Source organism: Eutrigla gurnardus (assembly GCF_963514095.1).
Source record: "Eutrigla gurnardus genome assembly, chromosome: 11".
Lineage (NCBI taxonomy): Eukaryota > Metazoa > Chordata > Actinopteri > Perciformes > Triglidae > Eutrigla > Eutrigla gurnardus.
Genome location: NC_139925.1, coordinates 25,386,079 through 25,408,086, shown reverse-complemented (window position 1 = coordinate 25,408,086; position 22,008 = coordinate 25,386,079). Strand labels below are relative to the sequence as shown.

The following is a 22,008-nucleotide window of genomic DNA, read 5'->3' as shown; positions in this document are numbered from 1 at the left end:
GGGTTGTTCTTTAGTAGAGATACTGGGTTGTTCTTTAGTGGAGATACTGGGTTGTTCTTTAGTGGAGATACTGGGTTGTTCTTTAGTGGAGATACTGGGTTGTTCTTTAGTAGAGATACTGGGTTGTTCTTTAGTGGAGATACTGGGTTGTTCTTTAGTGGAGATACTGGGTTGTTCTTTAGTAGAGATACTGGGTTGTTCTTTAGTAGAGATACTGGGTTGTTCTTAAGTAGATATACTGGGTTGTTCTTTAGTGGAGATACTGGGTTGTTCTTTAGTGGAGATACTGGGTTGTTCTTGAGTAGAGATACTGGGTTGTTCTTTAGTGGAGATACTGGGTTGTTCTTGAGTAGAGATACTGGGTTGTTCTTTAGTGGAGATACTGGGTTGTTCTTTAGTGGAGATACTGGGTTGTTCTTTAGTGGAGATACTGGGTTGTCCTTTAGTAGAGATACTGGGTTGTTCTTTAGTAGAGATACTGGTTGTTCTTTAGTGGAGATACTTGTTTGTTCTTTAGTGGATATACTTGTTTGTTCTTTAGTGGATATACTTGTTTGTTCTTTAGTAGAGATACTGGGTTGTTCTTTAGTGGATATACTTGTTTGTTCTTTAGTAGAGATACTGGGTTGTTCTTTAGTGGAGATACTGGGTTGTTCTTTAGTAGAGATACTGGGTTGTTCTTTAGTGGAGATACTGGGTTGTTCTTTAGTGGAGATACTGGGTTGTTCTTTAGTGGAGATACTGGGTTGTTCTTTAGTAGAGATACTGGGTTGTTCTTTAGTGGAGATACTGGGTTGTTCTTTAGTGGAGATACTGGGTTGTTCTTTAGTAGAGATACTGGGTTGTTCTTTAGTAGAGATACTGGGTTGTTCTTAAGTAGATATACTGGGTTGTTCTTTAGTGGAGATACTGGGTTGTTCTTTAGTGGAGATACTGGGTTGTTCTTGAGTAGAGATACTGGGTTGTTCTTGAGTAGAGATACTGGGTTGTTCTTTATTAGAGATACTGGGTTGTTCTTTAGTAGAGATACTGGGTTGTTCTTAAGTAGATATACTAGGTTGTTCTTTAGTAGAGATACTGGGTTGTTCTTTAGTGGAGATACTGGGTTGTTCTTTAGTAGAGATACTGGGTTGTTCTTTAGTGGAGATACTGGGTTGTTCTTTAGTGGAGATACTGGGTTGTTCTTTAGTGGAGATACTGGGTTGTTCTTTAGTAGAGATACTGGGTTGTTCTTTAGTGGAGATACTGGGTTGTTCTTTAGTGGAGATACTGGGTTGTTCTTTAGTAGAGATACTGGGTTGTTCTTTAGTAGAGATACTGGGTTGTTCTTAAGTAGATATACTGGGTTGTTCTTTAGTGGAGATACTGGGTTGTTCTTTAGTGGAGATACTGGGTTGTTCTTGAGTAGAGATACTGGGTTGTTCTTTAGTGGAGATACTGGGTTGTTCTTGAGTAGAGATACTGGGTTGTTCTTTAGTGGAGATACTGGGTTGTTCTTTAGTGGAGATACTGGGTTGTTCTTTAGTGGAGATACTGGGTTGTCCTTTAGTAGAGATACTGGGTTGTCCTTTAGTAGAGATACTGGGTTGTTCTTTAGTGGAGATACTTGTTTGTTCTTTAGTGGATATACTTGTTTGTTCTTTAGTGGATATACTTGTTTGTTCTTTAGTAGAGATACTGGGTTGTTCTTTAGTAGAGATACTGGGTTGTTCTTTAGTGGATATACTTGTTTGTTCTTTAGTAGAGATACTGGGTTGTTCTTTAGTAGAGATACTGGGTTGTTCTTTAGTGGAGATACTGGGTTGTTCTTTAGTAGAGATACTGGGTTGTTCTTTAGTGGAGATACTGGGTTGTTCTTTAGTGGAGATACTGGGTTGTTCTTTAGTGGAGATACTGGGTTGTTCTTTAGTAGAGATACTGGGTTGTTCTTTAGTGGAGATACTGGGTTGTTCTTTAGTGGAGATACTGGGTTGTTCTTTAGTAGAGATACTGGGTTGTTCTTTAGTAGAGATACTGGGTTGTTCTTAAGTAGATATACTGGGTTGTTCTTTAGTGGAGATACTGGGTTGTTCTTTAGTGGAGATACTGGGTTGTTCTTGAGTAGAGATACTGGGTTGTTCTTTAGTGGAGATACTGGGTTGTTCTTGAGTAGAGATACTGGGTTGTTCTTTAGTGGATATACTTGTTTGTTCTTTAGTAGAGATACTGGGTTGTTCTTTAGTAGAGATACTGGGTTGTTCTTTAGTGGAGATACTGGGTTGTTCTTTAGTGGAGATACTGGGTTGTTCTTTAGTGGAGATAATGGGTTGTTCTTTAGTGGAGATAATGGGTTGTTCTTTAGTGGAGATAATGGGTTGTTCTTTAGTGGAGATAATGGGTTGTTCTTTAGTAGAGGTACTTGGTTGTTCTTTTTTTTTTTCTTTTTTTCCATTGTTTTTATTGCAATTTTTGTTCCCATTCAACAAACAAACAGTGTCTACAACACTAGACGAAAAGCAAAACGCACACAAAACATATACTACAGCTCTCACATAGGAGATGAACTTATGACATGATACAAGAGGTGGTGAATCTTACAGTACACGAACGTTGTTCAATTCCACAGCAGTCCTTTTAATAGGGTGGAGGAAATGTCTAGACCGATATAGTCCAAAAACGGGCGCCATACTCTGTAGAACTGTACTCACACACTGTGATGTATAACGTTAGTAAGATATTCGAAAGGGATCAGTTAAAAAATTATTTTGTGCCATCCACAGATAGAAGGAACCTTGTCACTGACCCACTGCAAAAGAACATTTTTCCTAGCTGCAAACGTTAGAATATTATACAGTCTTTTGTTGACTGCTGTTTTCAGATAGTCACTTGGAAGACCTAGAATCAGGGACATGGGGTCCATTTCTATATTAATATGAAACATTCTCTGCATTTCACTTATAATTTCAACCCAATATCTTTGAAGTTTATGACACAACCAGAAACAATGAGTTTAAGTTCAGTTTTACACTTGAGACACAGAGGGGAGAGAGAGCGGTTGAAGAAGTGCCTGCAGTGAGGGGAAATATGTAATCTGTGCAAAATCTTAATTTGTATTGCTCTTATTTGAGTGCAAATTGAGATCATTTTTGCAAGAGACCAAATGATATCCCACTTGTCTTCATCTATGGTCACAGACAACTCCTTCTCCCACACACGTCTGACCCCCTGTGCATCAGTAGTAGAAAAAACATTAAGTTTATGGTAAAATGAGCTCAGAGACACTTTCAACTGTTGATGAAACAGAATTTTCTCAACAGCAGATATTTCAGGGTGATCAATAAGGGTTGTGCTATGAATAATATAATGCCTTATTTGCAAAAAGCGAAAGAAATCTTATTTGGACAATTTTGTATTTGTTAGTAAGCTGTTCAAATGACATAAGCTTATCATCTGAAAGCAGGTCACTGAGGGATTTAATATTCTTATTAGACCACTGTCAAAAACCAGGGTCCGAAGAACCTGGAGGAAAAGCAGGATTATTTATTATTGGGATTAAAATGGATGTTACATTTGATCTTCCCTCAAGACGACGGACAAGCCGCCATGCTTTTAAAGTGTTGATTGTTACAGGATTTACACAAAAAGCTTTGATTTCTTTAAAAGTATTAAAAAATAAAAGATCACCAATGCTGTCTCAATCCAGATTGAAGTGTTACCCTTAACCCAGTTGTTTACAAATCTTAAATGGGCACAAAGTTGGTAAATTTTAATATTGGGTAAGTCCAGGCCACCCATCAAACTTGGTAAATGTAATACTGCCATCTTAAGCCTGGGTCTATGCTTGTTCCAAATCAAAGAGCTGAGCCACCCATTAATATCCTTCAACACCCTTTGAGAGAACAAAACAGGAATCATTTGGATAGGGTACAGTAACCTAGGCAACACATTCATTTTGACCAGGGCAATGCTTCCTAACCAGGAAATAGGAAGTGACATCCATCGCTCTAAGTCCTGCTTAATTTTACAAAATAAGGGTGCAAAGTTGGCTTTATATAATTGATCAAAGGATGGGGTGATGAAGACTCCTAAATACACAAACCCATTGGGAGACCATTTGAAAGGAAAGGAAGGTACAGTAGTTGGTATTGTTGAAAGGGTACCAAGGGGCATAGCCTCTGATTTAGCCAGGTTGATCTTATGACCTTAATCTTAAAACAAACAAGGACGTTTACGCGGGGACTTCAACGCTCACGTGGGTAACGACAGTGTTACCTAAAGGGGCGTGATTGGGAGGAACGGCCTCCCCGATCTGAACCTGAGTGGTGTTCTGTTATTGGACTTCTGTGCTAGTCATGGTTTGTCCATAACGAACACCATGTTCAAGCATAAGGGTGTCCATCAGTGCACGTGGCACCAGGACACCCTAGGCCAGAGGTCAATGATCGGCTTCGTGGTTGTGTCATCTGACCGCCGGGTCTTGGACACTCGGGTGAAGAGAGGGGTTGAGCTGTCAACTGATCACCTACCGAACCTGGTTGGCCCGGGGGACTCCTGAGGCAGCTCACGGGTACCGGCAGGTCAAGCGTGCTGCAGCGCGGGCGAACACTGAAGCAAAGGCTCGGGTCTGGGAAGAGGGGAGGCCATGGAGGAGGACTACTGGTCAGCCTAGAGGAAATTCTGGCAAACCATCCAGCGCCTCAGGAAGGGGAAGCAGCCCTCCACCATGACTGTTTACGGTGGAGGTGGGGAGCTGTTGACTTCGACTGGGGATATCGTCAGACGGTGGAAGGAATACTTCGAGGATCTCCTCAGACACGTCTTCCATAGAAGAAGCAGAGGCTGGGGACTCGGAGGTTCATCCACCCATTACCCGGGCCGAAGTCACCGAGGTAGTTAAGAAGCTCATGCGGTTTTCGTCCTGGCCGTGGAACACTGGACCAGCTCTATACCCTCCACAAGGTGCTCGAGGGTTCATGGGAGTTTACCCAACCAGTCCACATGTGTTTTGTGGACCTGGAGAAGGCATTCGACCGTGTCCCTCGTGGCATTCTGTGGGAGGTACTTCGGGAGTACGGGGTCGGGGGCCCTCTGCTAAGGGCTGTTCGGTCCCTGTACGACCAGAGCAGGAGCTTGGTTCGCATTGCCGGCAGTAAGTCAGACCTGTTTCAGGTGCATGTTGGTCTCCAGCAGGGCTGCCCTCTGTCACCGGTTCTGTTCATTATTTTTATGGACAGGATTTCTAGGTGCAGCCATGGGCCGGAGGGGATCTGGTTCGGGAGCCACTAGATTCCATCCCTGCTCTTTGCAGACGATGTGGTCTTGTTGGCTCCTTCGAGCCAGGACTTCCAGCATGTCCTGAGGTGGTTTGCAGCTAAGTGTGAAGCAGCTGGGATGAGGATCAGCACCTCCAAATCTGACGCCATGGTTCTCGACCGGAGAAAGGTGGCTTGCTCCCTCCGGGTCGGGGTAGAGTTCCTGCCTCAAGTGGAGGAGTTTAAGTATCTTGTGGTCTTGTTCACGAGTGATGGAAGGATGGAACGCGAGATTGACAGGCGGATCGGCGCAGCGGCCGTAGGAATGCGGTCGTTGTATCGGTCCGTCGTGGTGAAGAGAGAGCTGAGCCGAAAGGCGAAGCTCTCGATTTACCGATCAATCTACGTTCCAACCCTCACCTATGGTCATGAACTCTGGGTAGTGACTGAAAGAATAAGATCCCGGATACAAGCGGCCGAAATGAGCTTCCTCCGCAGGGTGGCGGGGCGCTCCCTTAGAGATAGGATGAGGAGCTCCATCACACGGGGGGAGCTCGGAGTAGAGCTGCTGCTCCTCCACATCGAGAGGAGCCAGCTGAGCTGGCTCGGGCATCTGTACCGGATGCCCCCTGGACGCCTCCCTCGGGAGGTGTTCCAGGGGTGCAATCGAATAGTCAAAAAATAAGGTCCTAACTCCTATTCCTATCTCCTATTCCTTGACCTCTGGGGAAAACGTCACGGGGTTAAGGAAAGGCGATAGGAGAATTCAAAAGGACTTAAGAAAAGACGGCCGCGGTGCTCAGAGAATCCGACCGGACTTTCACTAAGCTACGTCATTATAATGCCGCTGATGATTAACAGCTGATGATCGGCACCGGCGATTGACGCGTCTGCGCTGGATAAACTACAATAATGGACTACAAAAAGCGCATCGTCCACTTCTCCACATGTTGGTTTTATCAACAGCTGGTTCACTGACCGGCTTCAGGTCCAGCAGCTCCTCCTTCCTGTTTGACCATTTGCTTTATTCACGTTTCATTTGTGGTTTTAGTTTCACTTGTGGTTTTAGTTTCACTTGTTTCACTAGCCACTTGTTTACTTCCGGGTCACTTCTTCAGTTAGGAACCTTCCTAAGCAAAAAAGACTATTCGACTGCACCCCAGGCATGCCCCACCGGGAGGAGACCCAGAGGAAGACCCAGGATATGCTGGAGTGACTATGTAGCCCGGCTGGCCTGGGAACGCCTTGGGGTCCTCCCAGAGGAGCTAGGGGAAGTGTCCGGGGAGAGAGAAGTCTGGGCGTCCCTGCTCAGGCAGCTGCCCCCGCGACCTGGTCCCGGATAAGCGGAAGACAATGGATGATGGATGGATCTTATAACCAGAAAAACAACTGAATCTGTCAATCACATCAATAAGACCTGGTACAGATGTTTCAGGGTCGGTCAGAAGGATTAGAACATCATCCGCGTATAAGGTTATTTTATGACACAGCTTTCAATCTACGTATTGTGGTTGTCACCCTTATGGCCTCAGCAACTGGCTTGTTCTTTAGAGATACATATTTACAAACACAAAAAGAATCTAGTTTCATTATTTTCATTGTGAACATAAGCTGTTTCAAAATACTGTCTAGCTTTTGTGATAAATGATCAAAATCACTAAATAAATTCTTGCTGCGTCGAACCATTGAATGGTGTTTGTGTTGCAGGTGCTGGCTGATCAACATGGTAATGCTCTGTGGTTGAATGAGAGGGAATGCTCCATCCAGAGGAGGAACCAGAAGGTGGTGGAAGAAGCTCCCAGGTTAGTGAGAAACTCTACTGTCTGCTCCTTTTGTTGGCGGGTTGTCCGTCCATCTGTGTGTACGTCCCATTCCAATGAACTCTTCGGAACGTTGGGAGGGAATTTGGCACAAAGGTCTATTTGACGTATGATGTTTGTCAATTTAATTGTTCAAGTCCAGAAAGTCTCAGTGTAACGTTACATCCTGGTACCCAACACGCAGAGAGACCTGTTGTTATAGTAATGTTACATCCTGGTACCCAACACACAGAGAGACCTGTTGTTATAGTAACATTACATCCTGGTACCCAGCACACAGAGAGACCTGTTGTTAGTAAAGTTACATCCTGGTACCCAACAACCTGTTGTTGTAGTAACGTTACATCCTGGTACCCAACACACAGAGAGACCTGTTGTTATAGTAACATTACATCCTGGTACCCAACACACAGAGAGACCTGTTGTTAGTAAAGTTACATCCTGGTACCCAACACACAGAGAGACCTGTTGTTATAGTAACGTTACATCCTGGTACCAACACACAGAGAGACATGTTGTTATAGTAACGTTACATCCTGGTACCCAACACACAGAGAGACCTGTTGTTATAGTAACGTTACATCCTGGTACCCAACACACAGAGAGACCTGTTGCTATAGTAACGTTACATCCTGGTACCCAACACACAGAGAGACCTGTTGCTATAGTAACGTTTCATCCTGGTACCCAACACACAGAGAGACCTGTTGCTATAGTAACGTTACATCCTGGTACCCAACACACAGAGAGACCTGTTGCTATAGTAACGTTACATCCTGGTCCCCAACACACAGAGAGACCTGTTGCTATAGTAACGTTTCATCCTGGTACCCAACACACAGAGAGACCTGTTGCTATAGTAATGTTACATCCTGGTACCCAACACACAGAGAGACCTGTTGCTATAGTAACGTTTCATCCTGGTACCCACCACACAGAGAGACCTGTTGCTATAGTAACGTTACATCCTGGTCCCCAACACACAGAGAGACCTGTTGTTATAGTAACGTTTCATCCTGGTACCCAACACACAGAGAGACGACACTTACCTCCCTGTTGGTGGACCATCACTGTTAGAACACAAAATGAGACTTTGACATGTTAAATTATCTTTTTAAATTGACACAAACAAGATCAATCATTATTCGCCTCTCGCCTTTGAGTACTGTACATATTTTTTCCAACATAAGTCCCCGTGGTGGTCCACAGGAAGGGGCGAGACTTAGGCTCTCTAGAGGGTTAGGGTAAACACATTATCTAGAAGTGTTTGTACAACAATGACCTTTATTTTTTTAAATAATAACTAGGGATCCACGATATTGGATTTTCTGCCGATATCCGATATGCCGAGATGTGCCAAGAGTCACATTTTGAATGAACACTCACGCGCCTCCCCTCTACCACCACGCTCCTCCGCTCCCTCCCATCGAGTGCTCGTCAGTGCGCGTGCACCACATTCTGTGAACGCGCCGTGTCTTCTCTCATCGATAAACGGCATGGAGTACACGTACAATTTTTGAAACTACATGTTTTAACAGGTTTTACAGCACACAGCGTCACAGTTTTACTGATATTCTACCAAATAATTAACTTAACTGATTTAACTGATCTATTTAACACACCCTTTTATCTGAACTATTTTAACAGTGCATTTCTATGAATAACATCCCCTCACGCTCACAGATCAGCGGAGCAAACCCGTTTCTTGCCCGCTTCTTCATGAAGTGCCGTCGACTCAGCGTGTGCACACAAAGCCTTCCTGCCCCGCTCAGCTGATACACCTCCTGCCTGACCTGCGGAGCCTCACACACCGCGGAAAGGTTCGGCGTGGGCGAGCGAGCGTGCGCGTTCCCTGCTCCGTGCACAGTGGGACAATCAGTCTCCACCTGAGGGGCGCTTGGCGTTACCTCTGACTCGCCGCATAGTGTCGGCTTCAGTGAATATGATCAAACAAATGTTGCCGACTGCGACTTACGTGTTAAAAGAATGCGTCTTGGCTCCTCCTCGCATCACCGACGCTGAACAATCATTGCAAATACGAACTTTGCTATCCGTTTCCAACACCTTAAAAAACTTCCACACCGCTGACATTTTGAACTTCTCCCTCGCTCTGCTGCAAGTTCAAGTAGGTGACGTGTCGCGGCGCGATGCGCAGGCAATCCTCGAGCCCTCGGGCATTTAATCGGATTTAATCAAGGAAGCAGCCGTCTTTATTTATCGGTTTAATATATTGGCGTGTTAGCCGATATCCGATAATACGTTTTACCTCAATATCGGCCGATACCTTGCAACCGTGCATCCCTAATAATAACTCTTCTGCATCATAGCAGCATAACACCATAGCAGCAAGGATGAAATTTTGATTTCAGAAGTGGGGGGGGGGGGGGGGGGGACACAAGTATTTTTAATAAAACTCTAACTCTTTCAGTTCACTGTGTTTTCTAGTAGTTCTTCTAGTTTTCTATTGCTAATTTTAAGTTTACTGTTCCCTTTTTTGGTTTGACTGGTTGTAAATCATGTAGCAAAACATTATCACCGAATTCTAATCCAATAGTAATAATAACAACAATAATAATACTAATACATTTTATTGATCAGATTATTGAGAGCTTTGTAGATGATGAGGAGGATCTTGAAGTGGATATGCTGCTTTGTGGTGGGAGCCAGTGAAGGTGTTGCAGGATGGGTGTAACGCATTTCTTTGAGTAACTTAGACTTTGACTTCTAAAGAAGTCTCTTATGTCCACTTTTCTTTTAGACATCCTGGCTGCGTCTAATTACCAAACGCACATACACATGCACGTGCGCACATACGCACATGGACACCGATTCAAACGTTAATGTAAATAAAACCTCTGATATTACAATCCTTCTAGCAGACGTGAACCAGGCAGAACAAACTCCCAACTTCCAGTAGCGGACTCCTGTAGGACTCCTGATCGCAGACTAGCAGACCGTCGGTGTGCAAGATGGAGTGACAGCGGGGACGGCCAATCACACAAGAAACGGCAGAGCCAATCGAGGAGCTTGTGGGCGGTCTAGACTAAGGGAAACAGGCTTCAGTTTGAGCGGCCGTTTTCCGCTTGGTCCTAGTGCTTGACGCGTATCCGTTTACTATAGCGTAACATTGTTTTTGGACGGTAAAAAGTGCAGGGGACATGTCCCCTGTGTCCCCCCCCCTAAATTACGTCCGTGCATAGCAGAATATCTTTAAAAGATAGATTTGTTGAACATTAAGCTGTGTTTCAATTAGACTCACTATTTGCACCACTGAGGTGAGTCTGAGCATCGTGTCGTCTCCTCTCCAGTACTTTCCTGGACCCAGAGACACGGCGAGCGATGGGTGAGCAGGCAGTGCAGCTGGCGAAGGCTGTGCAGTACTCCTCTGCTGGCACCGTGGAGTTTCTGGTGGATTCTACCAAGAACTTCTACTTCCTGGAGATGAACACACGACTACAGGTCAGTTGCTGTTTCCTAGTTCAGCGTCCATCCTTCAGAAGCTGCATGACAGCGGCTGAGACCAGGCTGTCTCATTTCAAAGGCTCCTTCAAATGCAGCCCAGAAATGTGGCCTTCTCTTCCCTGATGGATCCTCCACAACCAAACTTATACCAAGATGCATTGTGCACATGTGATGATTGGGTTTATATCAACATGACATGTGAGAGTGAACTGAGGACACGCCTCCTGATGTTTGGCTGAAACACCTGAAAGGGTTTCTTTGAGTTTTACCCATAGAAACTGTATCTTCTGTTTAACCTTTGACCCCCAGGTGGAGCACCCGATTACAGAGTTTATAACTGGCCTGGACCTGGTGGAGCAGATGATCAGGGTTGCCAAGGGTTACCAACTGCAGCACAAACAGGAAGATATCCCAATAAACGGCTGGGCCATTGAGAGTCGCGTCTACGCTGAGGTCTGTATGTGATGTCATGACTGTGGTGTTTGGGTGTGTTGGTCTTGGTAACACTTTCTATCACGCTCATCTTTACAATGCAGTATAACTATATAATGTGTTATAACAGTATAATTACATTTATAAAATAAAAATATTCATATTGTTTTATAATGATAATCATAATACACATATGTTTAATGACTAATTCCTAAAGCTGTAATACATTGTAATCTTTTATAATCACTGCTACCATGTCATTATAATGTACTTAAGTCGTCATTGTTTGTTTTAAGTAAAGTGGGTTCTAGCATAGATTAAATGATATTTGCTTCACTTTCCTTGTTTAAACTATAATCATACTATCCTATAGGCAGATTATAATGCATCCTAAGTGTATAATGCGTTATAGCTGTGGATATGGACATCTCTATATGGCTATGATTATTTAAACACTCCTAACAATGTGTTAATTTAGCTAATACTCGGGAAGAGGTCGCTCTGGAGGTAAGGACTATTTAGTGTGACATGGCAGTAAAGTACAACACCAGCAGCTGGAAGTGCAGATCCCTCAAACACTGAACACACACACACAATGACCACACCCAGCAATACATACAAGATATGTTAGAAAGACATAAAGGTGATGAAGTCATAGTATTTTTGTTTGACATTAGGTTGATGGCCTTTATTGTCATTGAACAAAAACACAAGGACATTTGGGAGTGTTTCCACTTGTCAGTCTAAAATACACAAACAATTAAATATTAACTACTTTTGTTGGACAAAAGGAAGATATTGCACAAGGTAAATAGAAAACTAGTAAACTGAAGCTTCATTGTTTCCTTGCCTTGTTTTTTTTTCTTTTTATTTATAGACCTTTTTACATTATAAGTATAGTGAATTAACGACAGGCAGTGAGTTTCCTTGTCTTGTTTTCTTTTAGGATCCTTACAAGTCATTTGGTCTTCCCTCCATTGGACGACTGTCCCAGTACCAAGAGCCACTCAGCCTCAGCAACGTAAGTGTGTGTCTTACAGCGACAGGTTTGGATGCAAGTGGTGCCAGGAAATTATGTATTGCAAATGTTGTTGACTTCCTGTGCCCACTGTGTGGCGCTAGAGAACACACACCATGTACATTTCATGTAAATTGCCTTCTCTTTGTCAAATAAGGCTGCTGTTGTCAGTAGGTGGCGCTATGAATGTAACTCATTATGGGTGTGTGGAAGCCTTCAGGCCAGGGCTTTTATTTCTAACACGTTCTACACTCACCGGCCACTTTATTAGGTACACCTGTCCAACTGCTTGTTAACGCAAATTTCTAATCAGCCAATCACATGGCAGCAACTCAATGCATTTAGGCATGTAGACTTGGTCAAGATGATCTGCTGCAGTTCAAACTGAGCATCAGAATGGGGAAGAAAGGTGATTTAAGTGACTTTGAACGTGGCATGGTTGTTGGTGAGTATTTCAGAAACTGCTGATCTACTGGGATTTTCACGCACAACCATCTCTAGGGTTTACAGAGAATGGTCCAAAAAAGAGAAAATATCCAGTGAGCAGCAGTTCTGTGGGTGCAAATGCCTTGTTGATGCCAGAGGTCAGAGGAGAATGGCCAGACTGGTTCGAGCTGATAGAAAGGCAACAGTAACTCAAATAACCACTCGTTACACCCGAGGTATGCAGAAGAGCATCTCTGAACGCACAACACGTCCAATCTTGAGGCGGATGGGCTACAGCAGCAGAAGACCACACCGGGTGCCACTCCTGTCAGCAAGAACAGGAAACTGAGGCTACAATTCGCACAGGCTCACCAAAATTGGACAATAGAAGATTGGAAAAACGTTGCCTGGTCTGATGAGTCTCGATTTCTGCTGCGACATTCGGATGGTAGGGTCAGAATTTGGCGTCAACAACATGAAAGCATGGATCCATCCTGCCTTGTATCAACGGTTCAGGCTGGTGGTGGTGGTGGTGTAATGGTGTGGGGGATATTTTCTTGGCACACTTTGGGCCCATTAGTACCAATTGAGCATCGTGTCAACGCCACAGCCTACCTGAGTATTGTTGCTGACCATGTCCATCCCTTTATGACCACAGTGTACCCATCTTCTGATGGCTACTTCCAGCAGGATAACGCGCCATGTCATAAAGCGTGAATCATCTCAGACTGGTTTCTTGAACATGACAATGAGTTCACTGTACTCAAATGGCCTCCACAGTCACCAGAGCTCAATCCAATAGAGCACCTTTGGGATGTGGTGGAACGGGAGATTCGCATCATGGATGTGCAGCCGACAAATCTGCAGCAACTGCGTGATGCTATCATGTCAATATGGACCAAACTCTCTGAGGAATGTTTCCAGTACCTTGTTGAATCTATGCCACGAAGGATTAAGGCAGTTCTGAAGGCAAAAGGGGGTCCAACCCGATACTAGAAAGGTGTACCTAATAAAGTGGCCGGTGAGGGTATAAAACCAATAGTTATGGGAGAAGTGAAGCCAGATTGTAGTAATGAAGTAATGACTTATCTCAGACATTACATTTCACTTCATATCACACGTCACCTATAGATCCAGTGAGCCATAACTATTCTAGAAGTACCTTTTGTAATCCTAAGAGAAGAGAAACCGAAGCTGTCTTGGCTTGATTACCGACACTGGTGGTCTGCTGCTGTCAGCTCTAGAGCTGATGACGTTCCAGAAATCAAAGGATCATGTGGCCTTAAAGAATTGCAGAAAAAGAGCATCAGTGGTTTTCAGTGATGTCTCCTAATACTAGGAATACTAAAGAAAGTAAAATGTGTTTTATTTGTGAGCTTTAAAAGCTCTTGCTCCTGCTCATCTGTAAATCCAGTACACATGTAAAAAATACAACAATACATTAGATTCAAAAAGTTCAGTAAAAATAACACTTCCATCACTGGAAATGTAAATGGACACAAAACGATATAAAATAAAAAGTGGAAAAGTGACATTTGCTTACGAGGTACGTACAAAGGAACGATTTTAGTTTTCATATAGTTTTTGTGTTTAAAGTCGCTGCAGTGACTCTATTATTATTTCTGCATTCATAGTTCATTCTGTAGGGACAGAGACAGTTTACTGTGAACAGACAAACGGATGTATCCGAGACACAGTGTCTCACACTCCTCCTGCATTGGCAAATCTTCACCACCTGCACATGTGGATTGATAAATTAGTATTAATAGTGTGGAAGTAAAACCTGACAGCTCTGCCACAAACATTAGTTATAAAAGGAAATAGTGTACCGGCAGGGAAACATACGTGAGCTTTTATAAATCAGTTTAATTTCCTCATTTCTACGAACGCAAACGTTTCGTGTGGATCCTACACTGTGTTTTATACATGAGACGCCTGGACTCTTATGAGGAATGTGAAATGTGGGGCAGTTTGGACAATGTAAAGTCACGTTGCCACAGCTTCCTGTGTGTTGACAAAACTGAAAATTACCTGCATCGCCACGGCAACCCAAAAGCTTTGCAATTTACCATCAACAAGGTCTGCTGACCAAATTTGGGATGGATCTGTTGGAACAGTTCCATGCCTGACCTATGACCTCATCATTGGAGGTATCGACTATCTAGCATCACATTGGCTGGAGGGTTAACCAACAAAATGTTGCATAAAATACATGAAAAACGCAGTTGGAGTTGCACATCCAACTGCAGCTTGGAGCTTGTAGTTTCCCAGAGTGACGATGTGAACGTTTTCTTGGTGCTTGGTCAGGTCCGTGTAGACAGCGGCATCCAGGAGGGAAGTGAGATCAGCATCTACTACGATCCCATGATCTCGAAGGTCAGTGATGTGTTGAGTATATCATGCTTTCATTAATAGTGTGTTTCTTATTTTTAGTACCAGATTGTCACAACAAAATAGTAGATTACAAAATTCCTCAAGTATTGTGTGGTTCTGCATTCACTTCCTCTCTACATTTGTAGTTGGTTACCTATGGAGCTACGCGAGCTGAGGCCCTTGCCAAGATGGAGGATGCCCTGGATAACTATGTCATCAGAGGTACATTGCTGGTTTTTACAATGAATGTCTGCTAAGACAACAATGTTGCACAGTGTAGTGATACTAGAAACGTATGGTGACACCCTGCTGTTAAAACATGTATTAGTAGTGGTACTTTAAGTATGACGGTGTTTTAATAAGGCCTGTTCCTGTGCGTTGCACAGATGTGTGTGGAATAGCAAAACAAATTTAAATGCCCATGTTCTGTCATATCGTTTCAGTATGGAGAGATTTAACCAGGGTTTCGTATCAAAGTCACAATTTTGGAATCCTGACAACACTATAAGACAGTCACATTTTAAATGGAAGCTTATTTTTCCTTTCTAATCAATCTGGGTGTCTCCAGGTGTGACCCACAACATTCCCCTCCTGCGGGAAATCATCACCCACCCCCGGTTTATCTCTGGTGACATCAGCACCAACTTCCTGCCAGAGGTTTACCCCGAGGGCTTTAAGGGTCACCAGCTGGAGGCAGACGGTCGCAGGGAGCTGTTGGCCTCGGCAGCAGCGCTGTACATCACTGCTCAGCTCCGGGCACAGAAGGTGCTGGGTAACCTGAGGTGAGGACTCCACCGAGGTTGATGGGGTGGGGGCCACCCAGTCTGCTACACACTGTCCCGACAGTTAGTGAACCATTTCCTGAAAAGTGTTCTCATAGAACCTCACCACATAGCCAACAGAGGGAATGAATGAATGTCATTGAGCAATTCATACTTTCTATTCACTTTTGTTGTGTTGTTGTATTGCATTGTTGATTGGCCTCATACACACTGTTATTTCTTTAAACGTGTAAACCTGGAGTGAAGCAGATCATAAGCTCATTCAGTGAAAACCGAAATGGTAAGATCAACCTGGAAGATCGTTCACCAATCATACCGATACTATACTCGGCACCACCTGCACATTTTCAGCAGTTTGATGTGGAGTAGCTGGGAATAACCTCCCGTCTTCCAATTGGTTGATGACAATCAACCAAGCGTGTCACCTTCATCATGTGTGTGTCTGGTGCAGGGTGTCTTCCAGCCCCGTGGAATGCAGCCGCTGGGAGCTGAGTGTGGAGCTGGAGGACGGATGGCATTCTGTGGAGGTCACCAAAGCAGGAGATGTTTTTACCGTGAGTATTGGTTGTTTCCTTTTTATTAATTAGTATAAAATATGATTCATTCAGTCAGCAGGAAGTGATGTAACTATAGACCAGTTTGTTCTTTAGTAGAGATACTGGGTTGTTCTTTAGTAGAGATACTGGGTTGTTCTTTAGTAGAGATACTGGGTTGTTCTTTAGTAGAGATACTGGGTTGTTCTTTAGTGGAGATACTGGGTTGTTCTTTAGTGGAGATACTGGGTTGTTCTTTAGTGGAGATACTGGGTTGTTCTTTAGTGGAGATACTGGGTTGTTCTTTAGTAGAGATACTGGGTTGTTCTTTAGTAGAGATACTGGGTTGTTCTTTAGTAGAGATACTGGGTTGTTCTTTAGTAGAGATACTGGGTTGTTCTTTAGTAGAGATACTGGGTTGTTCTTTAGTAGAGATACTGGGTTGTTCTTTAGTGGAGATACTGGGTTGTTCTTTAGTAGAGATACTGGGTTGTTCTTTAGTGGAGATACTGGGTTGTTCTTTAGTAGAGATACTGGGGTGTTCTTTAGTAGAGATACTGGGTTGTTCTTTAGTGGAGATACTGGGTTGTTCTTTAGTAGAGATACTGGGTTGTTCTTTAGTGGAGATACTGGGTTGTTCTTTAGTGGAGATACTGGGTTGTTCTTTAGTGGAGATACTGGGTTGTTCTTTAGTAGAGATACTGGGTTGTTCTTTAGTAGAGATACTGGGTTGTTCTTTAGTGGAGATACTGGGTTGTTCTTTAGTGGAGATACTGGGTTGTTCTTTAGTAGAGATACTGGGTTGTTCTTTAGTAGAGATACTGGGTTGTTCTTTAGTGGAGATACTGGGTTGTTCTTTAGTAGAGATACTGGGTTGTTCTTTAGTGGAGATACTGGGTTGTTCTTTAGTAGAGATACTGGGTTGTTCTTTAGTAGAGATACTGGGTTGTTCTTTAGTAGAGATACTGGGTTGTTCTTTAGTGGAGATACTGGGTTGTTCTTTAGTGGAGATACTGGGTTGTTCTTTAGTGGAGATACTGGGTTGTTCTTTAGTGGAGATACTGGGTTGTTCTTTAGTGGAGATACTGGGTTGTTCTTTAGTAGAGATACTGGGTTGTTCTTTAGTAGAGATACTGGGTTGTTCTTTAGTAGAGATACTGGGTTGTTCTTTAGTAGACATACTGGGTTGTTCTTTAGTAGAGATACTGGGTTGTTCTTTAGTAGAGATACTGGGTTTTTCCACCAGATATAGAAGATGTAACTATAACTGAGTTCATGTAGTTGGATCTGTACAGTTGAGGCTCAGGAAACTCACCACATTGATACTTGTTAACTTATTAATGTCAGACAGCTTGTCATCTGCTGGAAAAACCAGTCAAATAATCAGAAGTCTCCAGATGATCTCAATTATTTGTGATTTTAATCTTCACATGTGACAGCGATGCTACAGAACTGTTAACTTTCTGTTAACACCAGTTTGTCTCCGCCCACAACATATTTACAAACACAAAAAAGGTCTATAATCTCTGTGTAGATTTAGGACATGACGTCACTGTTTTACTACTCTGAGCCATCGCAGCCATCAGGACTCTGAGGGACAGAATCATGTGTTTGTCTCTGTAGGTGGAGGTGGACGGAGGAAAGGTGGAAGTCAGTGGACAGTGGAACCTGGCCTCCACACTGCTACCACTCACCATCAACGGCACACACAGGATGCTACAGGTAACACGCACGCACACACACACACACACACACACACACACACACACACACACACACACACACACACACACACACACACACACACACACACACACACACACACACACACACACACACACACACACACACACACACATTGTTTTAACCTCACATTCAGCACACAGTAAGAGCTGAGAAGAAGCGGAAGCCCAGATTAAAAAATGTTGTCTTTGTTTCAGTGTCTGTCCAGAGAGGCTTCAGGAAAGATTGTCCTGCAGTACCTGGGCACGTCGGTAAGGTCACATGTCTACACAGAGCTGTAATAACACAATCACACTTTATCACCAAGGCTGCTGTCTCCTAAATATGGATAGTGTTGAGAAGAGAAATGGTGCGACCTGACTCGTACATTCATTGCCCTTTCGTAGCATTTCCCTGTGATCATATTTCAATACAAGACCCCTCTTCCCTGTTTCTTCTACTGTGTATTTTGTGTAGTTTAAGGTTCGCGTCCTGTCCAAGTTGGCTGCAGAGTTTAATGCCTACATGCCAGAAAAGGTTCCGGAAGATACCAGCAGCATCCTGCGGTCACCGATGCCCGGCACAGTGGTCGCTGTGTCCGTCAAGCCTGGAGATTCGGTAAAGTGCCCCAATATGCAACACGAAACATAATGTGCATGTGTTAGCCAGACCTGATCCCCACAGTGGTAGTCGGTATTGGACCTTACTGTCAGTCCTCCTCAAGTCTTAAAAAGCTGCTGTTTTATTTAGGGGCGGGGCTACCTGGTGATTGACAGGCCCCATGCTACCAATGCAGTTAGCTACTAAGATGACTTAAGCACTGAGCTGTAAAGTTGACCTTGAATTAAGAAGCCAACTTTGTTAACAGCTTCACACCAGAATCCAGATGGAGCAAAAAAAAAAACATTTTTATCTCTATCTGCTGCAATAAATACCTGCGGTCTTACTTGTGGTCGTACCTGTGGTCTTACCTGGTGTCTTATCTGGTGTCTTATCTGTGGTCTTGCCTGTGGTCTTACCTGGTGTCTTACCTGTGGTCTTACCTGGTGTCTTACCTGGTGTCTTACCTGGTGTCTTACCTGGTGTCTTACCTGTGGTCTTACCTGGTGTCTTATCTGTGGTCTTGCCTGTGGTCTTACCTGGTGTCTTACCTGTGGTCTTGCCTGTGTGTAGGTTGCAGAGGGTCAGGAGATCTGTGTGATTGAAGCCATGAAGATGCAGAACAGTTTGACTGCTGCCAAGCAAGGAAAGGTAACTATCTGAAACACTGGAGCTACTGTATCTTATTCTGTATCTTGTTCCTAGATGTGAACGGATGTGTTGTTATGCTCAGTGCATCCCCGCTAATATATATTCAGTTCTACTTGTATAGTCCCAAATCAAAAATCTGCTCTAAAGGGCTTTACAACATACAACTTCCTCTGTCCCAGGACCCCTATAAGATAAAAACTAGTCTAACAGGAGGAAACCTCTGGGAGACTCTGAGGAGGAGCCTCTACCAGGATGGACAGAAGTGCAATAGATGTAAAAATGTAGACTACTGCTACTAATAACAGCAGCAATGGATATAATAAAATTATAACCACGGTCCAGCTGCACAGGAATGCAAAGCAGCAGACCCCAGTCCACTTTGGTTCAAAGTATTGGAATGTGGTAAAGAATCATGGAGGTCATAAAAACGTTAGTAAATAGAAAAATAAGTCAAATAACACTTGCATGTATGTGGGATTTACAGTCGTCATGTCCTCCTGCCTCCAGGTTAAGAGTGTCCACTGTAAGCCAGGGGAGACGGTGGGAGAGGGAGACCTGCTGGTGGAGCTTGAATAAAACCATGACCTTTGACCTTTTGAGGTCTGACGTCGGCACCAGGACGAGCCTTACTCCCCAGAGGAAGATCCACATTGGCAAACAGACTGGACAATAACATGATTTCTATTGCCAGTGGAGGGTCTCTGGAGACCCAGCAGTTTAGTTTCCCCGGAGACTCAGAGCTGAACTAGATCATCAGCGGTCCGGTCTTCATGGTCCACATGTCCCACATGTCCCACTTTCATGTTTCGATGCAGCCACCGTGATAACCCTCTTGTAAATCTCTGTTCTCTGGTTTTTTGTGTGTTTTCTGGGCCTGACTGTAAGTTTTGTTAGCTTTTTAGTTCGTTTTTTTTCCCATTATCCCTTCTGTCTTTCCAATCAAATAGTTTTGCTTTATGTGCCCAGGTTTGAAATATCATATATATATGATATACGTCTATAGCAATATATACGAGATAACAGGATATGTCTGCTGCCACTCCAATACACTGGATATAGACCTTATGGTTTATAAGCCGCTGATGAGTTTTTCCAAATGTAATTTTAGCACTAAAAAGAATATTCCATTCCCCTCCATTGTATTGGAGTGGAGGCAGAAATCTCAGAGAGGGATGTGGGAAAGCCTCATCGGAGGAAAACAAAACTATGTGCATAACACTCAAGGTAGGTACGTTGTTGAATTTTGAAAAAAACAATCTACAATGCAACCAATAAAGTGCTCCTTCTTTTCAACATACTGTGACTGAACTGCTGTCTGCTACATCAGAAACAACAGTTATAGACTGTGATGACCTTTCAGGACCAGCACCAGTTCTCACTAACAGATGGGTGACCAATTAAATCAAAAACCTGAGTAAGTGAGTGAAGAAACCATGAGACACTCTGGTAGCCTAGTCGGGTGTGGCTTCCTGGTCTAATCCCTCTGTTGGTCTGCCTGCTCATGATGGCTTTTGATTGTCTGTTTGCCTTCGTTGATTGCTTACCTGCTGATGGCCGTCTGGTTACAATGTAACCACAGTTCTCTGAGGGAAGAGTATCTCAGCTTCGTTATGTTGATATTCCACATGTAAGGTAAAGGATTCCCCTGTGATCAGATTACATGGACACACCGGCCACGCCCTACATCTTACCTGGAAACCAGCTGTGTGTTCAGTACCAGGATGTAACGTTACTATAACAACAGGTCTCTCTGCGTGTTGGGTACCGGGATGTAACGTTACTATAACAACAGGTCTCTCTGCGTGTTGGGTACCGGGATGTAACGTTACTATAACAACAGGTCTCTCTGCGTGTTGGGTACCGGGATGTAACGCTACTATAACAACAGGTCTCTCTGCGTGTTGGGTACCGGGATGTAACGTTACTATAACAACAGGTCTCTCTGCGTGTTGGGTACCGGGATGTAACGTTACTATAACAACAGGTCTCTCTGCGTGTTGGGTACCGGGATGTAACGTTACTATAACAACAGGTCTCTCTGCGTGTTGGGTACCGGGATGTAACGTTACTATAACAACAGGTCTCTCTGCGTGTTGGGTACCGGGATGTAACGTTACTATAACAACAGGTCTCTCTGCGTGTTGGGTACCGGGATGTAACGTTACTATAACAACAGGTCTCTCTGCGTGTTGGGTACCGGGATGTAACGTTACTATAACAACAGGTCTCTCTGCGTGTTGGGTACCGGGATGTAACGTTACTATAACAACAGGTCTCTCTGCGTGTTGGGTACCGGGATGTAACGTTACTATAACAACAGGTCTCTCTGCGTGTTGGGTACCGGGATGTAACGTTACTATAACAACAGGTCTCTCTGCGTGTTGGGTACCGGGATGTAACGTTACTATAACAACAGGTCTCTCTGCGTGTTGGGTACCGGGATGTAACGTTACTATAACAACAGGTCTCTCTGCGTGTTGGGTACCGGGATGTAACGTTACTATAACAACAGGTCTCTCTGCGTGTTGGGTACCGGGATGTAACGTTACTATAACAACAGGTCTCTCTGCGTGTTGGGTACCGGGATGTAACGTTACTATAACAACAGGTCTCTCTGCGTGTTGGGTACCGGGATGTAACGTTACTATAACAACAGGTCTCTCTGCGTGTTGGGTACCGGGATGTAACGTTACTATAACAACAGGTCTCTCTATGTGTTGGGTACCAGGATGTAACGTTACTATAACAGGTCTCTCTGCGTGTTGGGTACCAGGATGTAGCCACCTTCACGGCTCCAGCCTTTAGAATCGGTGTCTTTCTGAACGTGGACCTCCTAAAATCACGACAGGATTCAGCAGTCCCATTTGGCGTTGAAACATGGACGTAGACATATTTTGGGCAAAATGATGCACATTTCACACTTGTACTTCATTTGAACACAACTGGTCTGACAAAGTA

The 22,008-nt window shown here is 43.8% G+C and overlaps 2 protein-coding genes across 3 annotated transcripts in view; both read left to right on the top strand.

The window, feature by feature from the left end:
- Positions 1-22,008, top strand: part of zic2b (zic family member 2 (odd-paired homolog, Drosophila) b) — a 214,702-nt gene that overhangs the window by 14,584 nt on the left and 178,110 nt on the right. The window lies entirely within an intron of this gene.
- On the top strand, positions 6,932-20,348 carry pcca (propionyl-CoA carboxylase subunit alpha). The gene is made up of 13 exons (XM_084021661.1): positions 6,932-7,033; positions 10,360-10,510; positions 10,823-10,966; positions 11,892-11,966; positions 14,697-14,765; positions 14,909-14,984; positions 15,331-15,544; positions 15,996-16,098; positions 17,701-17,799; positions 18,018-18,071; positions 18,277-18,417; positions 18,973-19,050; positions 19,558-20,348. The coding sequence occupies exons 2-13, from the start codon at positions 10,391-10,393 to the stop codon at positions 19,624-19,626; spliced, it is 1,242 nt and encodes a 413-aa protein (XP_083877787.1). The 5' UTR covers positions 6,932-7,033; positions 10,360-10,390; the 3' UTR covers positions 19,627-20,348.

Excerpts from the sequence above, each read along its gene's own strand:
- pcca (XM_084021661.1), top strand. The coding sequence starts at position 10,391 with ATGGGTGAGCAGGCAGTGCAGCTGGCGAAGGCTGTGCAGTACTCCTCT. Across the intron at positions 10,967-11,891 it reads AGAGTCGCGTCTACGCTGAG|GATCCTTACAAGTCATTTGG; the intron begins GTCTGTATGTGA and ends GTTTTCTTTTAG. Across the intron at positions 14,985-15,330 it reads GGATAACTATGTCATCAGAG|GTGTGACCCACAACATTCCC; the intron begins GTACATTGCTGG and ends GGGTGTCTCCAG.